The sequence below is a fragment of the Euleptes europaea genome, chromosome 3 (genome assembly GCF_029931775.1).
Source record: "Euleptes europaea isolate rEulEur1 chromosome 3, rEulEur1.hap1, whole genome shotgun sequence".
NCBI lineage: Eukaryota > Metazoa > Chordata > Lepidosauria > Squamata > Sphaerodactylidae > Euleptes > Euleptes europaea.
The window spans coordinates 64,563,580-64,575,318 of NC_079314.1; the positions used below are offsets into that span (position 1 = coordinate 64,563,580).

The following is an 11,739-nucleotide window of genomic DNA, read 5'->3' on the forward strand; positions in this document are numbered from 1 at the left end:
GTCTGCAGAAAAATCTAAAATTTAAAAAAGCACTGGGGTTTAAATCCCCCTGATTTTAAAAAAAACAAAAACATTGTCTGCACTTGCATCAGCCACGGGGCCAGGTCAGCCCACATTGGCGGCAGATGCCAGGAGCAGCTCCTGGGCTGGGCTGCCTCCGCTGTGGACACCTGAGGCCACTAAAGGCTTTTAGGTCAGTGGTTGGATGGGAGATAGGATTCCTACCCCCCTGCGAGCTGGTGAGAGAACAGGGCTGTGGGGGGGGGGGAGCAGGAGACTGTGCCTGCCCAAAGCTGCACCAAGCAAGCTAGCAAGAGAGTGGCTGACCCACTCTGAATATTATTCACTGAGAGTACTCTTGAGTTCTCTTGAATGCAAAACAGTGGTTATTAAAAAAACCCTGAACGCAAATCTTAGTAGGGGGGTGGAAGCAATTGTAGGGTTTTTTTTTTTGTCTCTCTATGTGAATCCATGTGTCTCCCCCCCCCCAATTATTTATTATTGTATTCCCTGCTGATCCAATTGTGTTCTGTTTCTTAGGCATGTTCTCTGTGAGTCACCCTGATCAAATTACATTCTTGGTTTTTCTTGGAGCTACATTCTGTGGAGTGCACGCACACACCTCCTCCTCCTCATTTAATACAGGCTCCCGTGGGCTCCCTTCCTATTGCTTTAAGCTTTCAGTAATCTTGCCAGATAACTTGGAACTTAAAGTACACAATTTTGGATGAAAGTAACACATGAAAACCCATCTGCCTTCTCGTATCCTCTTTACAAGTTCTCTGAATTTCACAGAAGAGTGTAATTTATCTCTACCATCATTTATCTCCTTCCCTCCTGTTAATTTTCTTTTGTAGGATCAGATTTATAAAGGTGACCTTTTGCCTTTCACACAGGTAGTCCTCTACAAAGGGCATCATGGTGGCAGGTTGGGAGAAATGAGGATGAAGAATGGCTGGTAGGAAAAAGGTTAATTGGCCCTCCTCGGTTTGCTACTTCTGCTCTGCAAATCTCCCCGATTTCAGTTTGCAAAGAGGTTGTCCAGGAACAGGCCAACACCCATTGCCAGAGCCACCCCAGACTTACTCAGGAGTAGGGTTTCCAGGTCCCCCCTTGCCACCAGAGGGAAATGGAGGAGTAGAGTTACCAAATCCAGGCTGGGAAACTCCTGGAGATTTGGGGGTAGAGCCTGGAGAGCTCAGGGACACAATGCCATAAAGTCCATCCTCCACAGCATCCATTTTCTCCAGGGGAACTGATCTCTGTAGTCAAATGTTCTGGATAGCTGAACTTACTGCTCTGCCACACCTCTCACCCACCCAGAATAATCCACAACCATGGCCATGCCATGCCAACAACCCCCATGCCTGGCAGGGGTCTTCCCTTCCTCCTGGGTCTCAGAGCCATCCTTTGCAGCAAGCAGACAAATGGGTCAACTGCCTGGGAGCCCTGTGGCAGAGCTGGCTTCTGACAGCTCGAGACAGGCTGACGGGGAAGGAGGCGACCCAGAGTGATGTCTGGAGTGGAGATTTATAGTTCACATGCTTGAAAAACAGTTTCCGGAAATAACATCTCTGTTTCTTTGTTGTCCCTGATGATTCCTTCACAGCTGTCAGCTGAGCAGAGTAGGCTTGGAGTAGTTGCTCTGCTGCTGCTGCTATGACAGCTGAGAGTTAGAAACATAAAGGTTCCCCTGAGTCAAATTTGTTCCCAAATAATCGTTCTGGGACTAAAAGCAGGAGTTACAACAGCTTAGATCAAAAGTTCACAGTGTGTAAGCAGAAGGCATGACTACTACTACAGGTGGGTATCTTGCATCTCTTTGCAAGATCTGGCTTCAGAAATTTGGGGAATATTCCAAAATAGCTTGGGGTGATAGCAGCTGCAGATTTGGGAATATTGGTGATCTCCCTTCCACTTGCAGAACAGGACCTTTGGATCCATGACAGTGCGCTTAGTTTCTTTGACTTACTTGGCAAAATGCTACAATGTAGCCTTTCAAAAATAAAGTTGTGTTTACTTGCAGAGTGGAAGGTAGGGGAGACAAGAAGAATGCTTTGCAAGCTTTAATCCACAGCTGGATTCAATAGAATTTTCCTCCTTCCCTTCTTGCACAAATAAATAAGTACTGGAAGTTCTACAAAATACGCGGAATGGTACAGAGCATTCGTCATCTGGGTCAGTTGAATTTTCATAGGATTTTTAGCAGTGAAAGATACAAAAACAAAAAAGTTTTGGCCTTTATGGGTCTGTGTCAGAATTATGACACTCTAATTTTTAATATTTTCAAATATCAAATAGCCCTAATCTTTGTCCTCAAACAGTTTTTCTTCATTCTGGCTGCTGAGCTGCCTGTGAGGATCTGTCATGTAAGCACAAAACACAAATACTACTTTTGACCCCATTTTATCCAAGCATACAGGTGTTGCTTTGAATTTGGATCAGAAAGGTGACAATCAGAGCAATCCTATGCTGAGTTACTCCAGTCTAAACCAGCTGAAATGAAGCTCCAGTAATTTAGGATTGCATGATATGTATTTCAAGCTTTTTCATGTAGCCCAAAATAGACCAGAAGGTTCCCAGGCAAAAGATTTACTGACATATAGCTGTCCCCATAACATGCAGCTCAATGTGAAATGTGTGCAGTTCTGAATTAATTTTCAAGCGCAGAAAGAAAACTTTTATTCATACACATATTGCAACATACATCCTTTATGATTTGTTCTCATCTTCAATATGCCTTGACTTTCATCTTGGACTTGGAATTCCTGCTGCCTTACCCTTGGAAAATCACTCTGGCTATTCAGAAAGCAGGAGGGAAAGGTACACACACACACAGAGGTACTTTTACTGCCTGAAAAGTTACTGGTTTGGTGAACTGGGAGTAGGGATGGCTGTGATGATTCACTTGTAGGAGGTTAAGGGTGTGACCAAAAGTGTCTGCACTCCTCAGAGAAAATGTACTGTTGTGGTGACATGGTTTACATGCAAAAATGGGGAGCTCTTGGGTAATGTGTATGCACCTCCACTAGAGCCGTATCAGTCTGAGAATTCACCAACCACCTCCTTAGGATATTGCCTGTCCCAGGATATTTTATTTTGTGTCACATACCGAGTCCCAGGCCTTGTGCTGCAATCATACATAACAGTCCTGTATATATCAGTAAGCCAGACTTCTTTAAAACATAGTTCAAGATTTTACACAGGTTGTTTATCAAAGCTCAGTGCCTGAAAAAACTGGAAGTACATGCTGACTTATTAAGCTGTGTCATTACTAGTTGTACATAAGAGGTTATACTGGGGGTTAGGTATGCTGCAAAAAGAACTGACAACACAGCTAAAAATATACCATGTACTGCTTTGTATAACCACTTGTAGAAACAAGAACAAAGTGAACTAACGTGCATAATATATACACAGATACATATATACTGAAAGACCAGCATCAGAGCTGGATTTATACATGAATTAAGTAAGTTACAGCGAAAGGCCTCAGAATATGAAGGGCCTCTAAATATTACTAAAAATATTTCTAAATGTCTCATTTGCTACATACTGGTAGCAGTATGGGACCTCCTAAACAATCTCTGTTTGTCTCTTGCCTTGTGACACCTACAAAGTCACCATAAGTCAGCTGCTGTTTGATGGCACGTTGCACCACCATGAGGCCTCTTGACATCATTTAGGGCCTCAGCATGTCTTAATCAGGCTCTGAGTGTAGGGTTGCCAACCTCCAGGTACTAGATTTCAATGCACTTTGCATCTGTTTACTGTGTGAAATGGCAAAATCCACTTGCAAACAATCATAAAAGTGCACTGAAAGTAGATTGAAAGTGCATTATTCAGTATGTGTGAAAGTGTCCTAAGATAATTGCATGATACATGGTATTATAGTAGTGCATATGAGAATTTTTTTTCCAAAAAAGCTAAATAGTCCAGTGCAGAAGATAACCTGGTCTGTTAAAACACAATTAAAAAACTAAAACAGCAAAGAGGGGATTGATTGCTTAAATTTATATTGTTGACCATTTTTAACCGTTTTAAAAGAGAGTAATATTTTGTATAGTGTTTTAACCAAATGTATTGTTTTATACTGCTGGTTTAGTGGTTAAGAACGGTGGTTTGGAGCGGTGGAGTCTGATCTGGAGAACGGGGTTCGATTCCCCACTCCTCCACATGAGCAGAGGAGGCTAATCTGGTAAACTGGATTTGTTTCCCCACTCCTACACATGAAGCCAGCTGGGTGACCTTGGGCAAGTCATTCTCTCTCAGCCTCACCTACCTCACAGGGTGTCTGTTGTGGGGAGGGGAAGGGAAGGTGATTGTAAGCCGGTTTGATTCTTCCTTAAGTGGCAGAGAAAGTTGGCATATAAAAACCAACTCTTCTTCTTCGTCTAGTTCACAAACTTTGTTCTGTTCCCCAGAACTCCTATAGATGTTACACAGACTCTGCCACCTAGCTATCAGGGAAGAGAGAGACCATTCAATCTCTATTCCCCAGAGAAACGCAGGAGCATGGAGATTTACCTAAATCTCCCTTCCCATTCTCACTAAGATAAACCCCACCTCTGTGGCAGTTATATCTAAAACAACTCCCTGTAATTGGTTTGATTCTCCCTTAAGTGGCAGAGAAAGTCGGCATATAAAAACCAACTCTTCTTCTTCTTCTTAAGGCAATGTAACTGCAAACATTTTATGTTTTGTCTAAGGACCGTAATCTGAAAACTAAAACAGCAGAGCAGCTGGATGAAGCTCTTTATCCATCGCTATCTTGCCTTCTTTCATGAGAATATTAAAAATGCCACCTAGTTTGTGTAAGTTTAGGTCACATTCTTTAAAATGAGGAACGGCTAACAGTAATATTGACAGAATATAAAGAAATAGATGTAAGTATAAAGGTAAATCTGACAGGCCTTCAGATTTCTCTAAAGATATAGAATTTATTTATAAGAGGAAGAAATACCTGTCAGCAAAAGCCATCTGCTTGTAATAGTTCCCACCCTTTATTCTAGTAAAAGATACAGAAGGATCACAATAAGCAACTTCCTTCCACTATTTCTATTATGTATGAATGAGAACTGGATCATTTGCCTTGCAATAGTATTAATAATTTGAGTTAACACAAACCAAGGTTCTGTGAAGAAAAAAGAAATGGTTATTTCTGTATTTTTGGTTTGTGAAGATACACTTTCTTTAGAGTTTTCTGTATACTCTGTTATATAATAATAAGAATAATTATCATTGAGCCACCGTGCTGTTTATTGCAATAGATTAGGCTTACCCAATAAACTGAAAAAACCTAAGCAAAGTTGCATCTTTCTAAGTCCATTGACTTCAGTGGACTTGGGGCCAAATTACATAAGGCAATATGGAATACTGTCCTTACAGCTTCAAAATAGGGCAAATAATTCCCCCAATGGCCATTTTGGCTCAGGAAAGTGGTGCAGGTGGGGAAGGCAGGAACCCCTTCTCCACCCACGCCACAGTCCTGAGCCAGGTTGCCTCCCCTGCAGACTTATTAAAAGCTGTTCCCTGCAGCTGCTGCGTGAATGCAGAGAAAGTGAGTCATATCCAGTTTCCCGGGGACAACTCTTTAAAAATTGTATTGTGCAGCTTGGTCCTTACAATGGTGTAACTCTGCTTTGGGTTGTACTATTAATCAAGGGCTTGAAGACCACCAAAGATAGTTAAACTGTGTCCTCTGGGCACTGAGGGTATAATAAGCTGTGCTGTAAGTCACAAGAGATAGAAAGAAAATCTGTCAACATGTTACAAAACATGTTTGTAGAGCCGAAGGTCGTGTCAAGAAATGAATGCCTGTGCCAAAATTTTCAAAGGATAGTGCCAATAATTGATTCATGCTTATAGAAGGTCAAAATATGGGGAGTCTCTCTTTGCAGAAAAGGAGGCGTAGTGGAAAGTTGGAAGAAAAGAACACGGGAAAGCAGGAAGTCCAATGAAGAGGCAAGGATATACAAACTGGGGGCAGACCAAGCCGTCCACAAGTTACAGTGAACACACGTACAATCCGTGTATACTTGATTTTTCTTTGTATGTGCATGGAGAAATTCTTAAGGTACACTCAACACATGTACAGCTAAACAGGTGATACAAAATCTGTGTTGGCTCTTTCTTACAATGTCCAGGCAGAACGAGCATGCGTTCACTGTAACTACAGGGCTACTTACTGCTGTCCTTTGAAGACCTTTAATGCTGTAGAATGTTAAGAAGCTTTAAGGTCATATGTAGCCTGGTTGTAAAACAGCTGGACTAGGGATTGTAGGCAGTTCTGACAATGGTAAAATTTATATTTATATGAATGCTTAAGTGGCTCAGTGGTAGAATTCTCACCTACCATATAAGTAGGATTGCCAGCTCAAGGTCAGAAAATTCCTGTATATTTTGGGGTGGAAGGCAGGGAGGGCAGACTTGGGGGAAGGAAGGAGTGAAACCTCAGAAGGCCATAGAGTCTACCTTCCAGAGCAGCCATTTTTCTCCAGGGGAACTAATCTCTGTAGTCTGGAGACAGAGATGCCAGCCTACAGGTGGGACCTGGGGATCTCCTGGAATTACAGCTCATCTCCAGAGTCCAGATATCAGTTCTCCTGGAGAAAAGGGATGCTTTAGAGGGTGGACTCTATGGCATTGTACCCACTGAGGTTCTTGTTCCCCCCCTCCATCCCCAAATCTCCAGGAGCTTCCCAACCCTGGCAACCCTACCCCCCATCCTTTGCAAGTGGTAAGGGGGGACCTGGCAACCCTATCTGGAGATCAGCTGTAATTCCAGGAGAACTCCCAGCCCCACCTGGAAGCTGGAAATCGAACATATAGAAGAACCAGATTTGCTTCCTAGACAATGCAAGGGCATTTTAGGAGAGTGGTGGTTCATAGTGATAAAGTTGCATGCAGAAGGCCCCAAATTGGGTCTTTGTTATCTCAAGGGAAAGCTATCTGATACATGTATTGTGAAAGACTTTTCTCTGCTTGACCCAATGGGGAGCCACTGCCAGTCAACTAAACTGAGCTAGAATACTGATTTGGTATAAGACAACTTCATATGTTCATACCAATTTTTGCAGACTTTCACAGTGGCTGCATACATGACCAATGCCTTTTAACCCATTCCACACAGATATATTTCTATGGGCGAAAACGCATGGTCGCTTTATCCTCCTTTAATCCCTGTTTCAGCCAGGATTCAGCCTGGATAGAATGCATGCGTTTTGCCTAATGTGAGTTCGATCCTTGCTAAAACAGGGATTAAAGGAGGATAAAACGACCATGCGTTTTTGCCCTATGTCTTCCTGCCCAGAGCAATAGTTCTAATAAAAATAATGTACAAAGCAACTTTCCTACTCAATCTTGTTTCTCCACAGAAGAAACCTGTAATGTTTCTCCTTTTATAACTGAGAGTGATAGATGTTGACTTGCATATTATAGACACACACTGAAATTAATTCAGTAACACTGAAAGTATATATACATCCCTTTTAAGCATGAACATTCACAGCAAGGATAATTGCAGTTCTCCATACTGTCTTTTGGTTGTGAACACAAGATTTTTAAAAAGGTGTGTATTCATGAACATTATATGTTAGCAAGTATACAACATGCATCTGTAATGTGGCTGTTAAAACAAAGCATGAAGCATCCGTCAGCCTACATATAGTTCTTCTTAAAATATTCTGGCTGAGACCAATGAGACAATGGAGATCTCCCATGAATCATGTGATAATTTAGTACTTGGAAGCATTTCCAGGTTTGCTGGACAATTTAAGCGAGAGAAATCCTCAGCACAGCTTATGTCACAAGATCAGTATGAATCAAGCCAATCAATACATACACATTTCCAAGAAGTAAGCCCTGGTGCAGTGACCTTTGTAAAGTGGCTCCACAATTTTTTGTGACTGTGTAAATTGATGTTCTAGCTCCATAAAATCGCTTGAAGAAACTGTAATTAAATCAGTATTCTTGCTTTATATAGCAGCAATGGGATAAAACTCTAGGTGTTCTTACATATTGGAACAAAACACGGAAAAACTATCAGTTGGGTCAAAACCACAGGATTAGATTCAAAGATGCTCTTTATTCAAGGAATATGTCTTTCTGTAAGCAAAATCTCTTCCCATGAAAGGAAGGACTGCTTCCATGAACAGAAGACACCACTGGTTTCAATCTTAAATGCTTACCGATTGGGGCCAAATGTATTGCTCAACCTTAAAGCACGTTTTCAGACACAACGGAGGGTTAATTGCATTTGCAATAGATCCCTTATAAAAAGCTTCAAGGGAAAATGGGTATGGTCCTTTTAAGATTTGCCCATCATAGCCTTCTCCTCTTACTGTTAATGTTTCCCATACACATCACACTTGATAGTGGGCTAGATAACAAGTTTGATCATTATTTTCTTACCACATTTTCACAAGTGGGGTTAAGAACAACATTTCACTTGCCTGCAATTGTTAACTACAGTCTGAAGCAACACGAGCCTAAAATACAACATAATGGCTAAAAGTTGTGAATGAGGGTTCAAAGTTGTGAATGCCAGGGTTCAAAGCACACCTCAGACATACACTTGTTATGAGGCGACACAGTTTCTGGTCAGCATTGAAAATGGGGACCTATCTTACTGTGATATTGGAAATATTACTGAGAGAATGCATATGAAATGTGTTGAATATTCTAAAGCATTATATGAATGTTGAGCATTATCACAGGCCTGAAAAGTATCATTTGTGAAAACAGGATAGTTCCAGACATGCACTTACAATGTCAAAAACATTGAGACTTTTATGGTATGCTCACTGAGCCTGCTGGAAGGTATTAGACCATTTAGAAGGGCCTGGAAATGCAGGTATTGAAATGTTGTATTTGCTGGTCATGGACCATAATAAATATGGCACTATTGATTGACACGTATTGAAATATGCAGATCCAGTATTGAATGTTGGACCTGCATGTCCAAATTTTCCTTTTAGAGTTTGACTTTTCCATTGTTCAGTGTCTTTTAAAATCTTTGCTTCAGGCTTTAAAATAAGGGCCTATTATATACTGAAAACTACATTTTCCACTGCACACGCACTTCCCAAAATCAGAAAAGTAATTTCTTGAAATGTGCCTGCACAAACTATAAACTGTAATACCAGCTGTTTGTAGTTACACTGATGTAATATTGTCTTCAGATTCTTTCTCTCCCAAGTTAACACTGCCTGTATTGGTGGACTCCTCATGAGCAGTGGTGATGTCCATTTTTTTCTTTGAACAGTGTGGTATTTGACCACAAAAGTACATATAAATCCATGGGTTGACACAGCTATTTAGATTCCCTAGGAGCATAAGAACTGCTATTACTGGACCTGGAAGGGAAATAATTTACAAATCATTCACTGAAGGCACATAAATACATTGAAAGAATTGATCTTCAGTAATTCCATTGATCTTCAGCATAGTAATTTACTGTTTTGTTATTTTAATTTTCTTTTGAGAGAGACTTTCTAAATGTCTTTATGCTTCTATACATTTTCAAAATCAATTTTAAAAATGCTAGAATCAGGTTATTGGTCAGTCCATTGGTCAGATTTTTACATGTATTGCCTACAACTTCTAATTGGAAATGTTAGTGAATTAAGGAGTACTTTTATCTTTTTCACAAAACATTCATTTAAGAGTACAGCAACCATGTAGCTCAACCACACAGCTACCAAATAGCTCAAGGTGGGATTTCTAGTAACATTTTTCCACACTGTCATAGTAATTTGGACACTTAATGAAAACACTTCAGTGTTTTAAATATTCAACTAGCTGTATTATAAATGTCAGACTGGGTGCAATAGGTTTTGTTAATTTTATGAAAAGACAATTTTCGTATTTGAAAAAGTGCAATTAAAACGTCAATTATATCCCTATGGTATGCATACATTTCTAATGTTCTTTACTAATATGAAAATACCATTTAACTCTTTTTCATGAGGCAAAAATGTCTTATTGGTAAGCCATATATACAAAGGATAGCTTTCACCCTGGCTCATCTCAATGTGCTCCCATCTGCCTTATTGGAAGGAAGATATAACATCCCATTTCAGGTGCGTTTATGCCCCTGTGCTACAGAGGAAGTCGAAACAGTTGGACATTTATTGCTGCATTGCCCATTATACATTGTCCTCAGACACACTTTCCTCCAAAAAATTCCAGAAAGATCGGAGGAATGGTACACCTCCCTTCTTCTGGCTGACCTGGAGCCTGGAGTCTCAGACATAGTCACAAGATTCTGTGCAGCCGCCAGAGTCTACCAAGGTACAGTGCTGAATTAGTGTGTAGTTTTATACTTTTACTGTACTTTTTATTGTGTGTTTATTGTGTATATTCTTTTAGAATTGTTTTGTTAGCTTATCTGATTTTGCTGGTCTTTGACTGTCATAAATTGTTCTGGAAGGGAGACAGGAGCAAACACACAGTATCTGCAAGGATTAGGCACAACCAGGAAAAATCACTTATATAAAACTAAACTTTGCTCTTGTGTACTGATAATCCCCAGGTATACATGTGTAGCAATCTGATCATGGGTGTGAAAACCTTCACAAATTGTCTTACCTTCAGTTCTAGCATCACTGGGGTGCCATGCAGTCCACAGCTGTGCAATGAAGAAAGGTGACCAACAGACAATGTAAGCGACAACTATCACCACTGTCATCTTTATAGTCTTGATCATAGCGCTGGACATACAGTTCACATTACTTGCCTGGGATGGCAATATCTGTTTCTGGTTTGTTACTTGAAATTCACTGTAATTTTTCAAACTCACATGCGTTTGGACTGCTCTGCAGATCCTAATATGGCATATCGTCAGGATGGCTGCAGGAAGGAAGAAAATAGCTACGGAGATCCAAGTTACGTACAGCTTTGTGCCCCAGGGCTCAATGAAATCTGCTTGACAGTCAAAGATACCTGGAGATACTTCACTCTTTCGAAAGATAAATACTTGGGGAATGCTGAAGACCAAAGAAATAAACCAGCTGGTGCAGATGGAAACATTCCAAAGAGCTCCTTTTTTTTGGAAGGAGACCATAGGGTAACACACTGCTTGAAGTCTGTCCATTGCCATAACTACTATCATATATGTGGAGGCAAACATGCTCAACAACTGGAGATAGCTGATGGTTCTGCACAGGATATCTGGACCCATAAAAACATCTGTAATTTTCCAAAAAAGCTGAGGAAGAACTAGAAAAAATGCAACTGTCAAGTCTGCGATGCTTAGATGAAGCAAAAACACGTACATCCTAGACAGCTTCATTCTTCTCTTCCATAGCACCAGTATGAGAATGAAGTTGCCTGCAGAGGCTGCCATAAATAACACTCCTAGCACAGCAATCTCTACCTGAGCTAACTGCTCATCTCTTGGTTGCCTTTCTGTGGTGTTTGTTGAGTTGCGGAAAGACATATCAGGCTGATGGATAACATCTTGGAGTGAAAAAGAGAAATTCTTCATAGTGTACACAAGCTATTTTCTAAGATCTCTACCCTTGACTCTGGCAGGCAGCTGTGGAGAACGGTGGGAAATACTCCACTTGTGGTTTAGGTTTCAGAGTGTCTCGAAGCATGTGAATTCATGGATCAGTACACTTGAAATTTAAGAAAAAGTCCTCTCTCTTCCTCAAATGCCAAAAAACCCCACCACCTTTATTCAGTCGATAAGTAGCGCTTCATGTAATTTCAGACACTGTAGTTGTCTTTGCCAAA

The 11,739-nt window shown here is 40.7% G+C and overlaps 1 protein-coding gene across 1 annotated transcript; it reads right to left on the minus strand.

Moving 5' to 3' along the window:
- Nucleotides 1-9,095: 9,095 nt before the first annotated feature.
- Nucleotides 9,096-11,488, minus strand: LOC130475406 (mesotocin receptor-like). Its single transcript, XM_056847175.1, has 2 exons — nt 10,591-11,488; nt 9,096-9,356 (listed from the first exon to the last, which is right to left on the minus strand). Exons 1-2 carry the CDS (start codon nt 11,486-11,488, stop codon nt 9,157-9,159), a joined length of 1,098 nt encoding a protein of 365 aa, XP_056703153.1. The 3' UTR covers nt 9,096-9,156.
- Nucleotides 11,489-11,739: the final 251 nt, after the last annotated feature.

What these genes read in the sequence shown, in the direction of transcription:
- LOC130475406 (XM_056847175.1), bottom strand. Translation starts at nt 11,488, where the DNA reads ATGAAGAATTTCTCTTTTTCACTCCAAGATGTTATCCATCAGCCTGAT. An exon ending in CAGTGATGCTAGAACTGAAG is followed by an intron (nt 9,357 to 10,590) that starts GTAAGACAATTT and finishes TTTCCCTTCCAG; the next exon opens with GTCCAGTAATAGCAGTTCTT.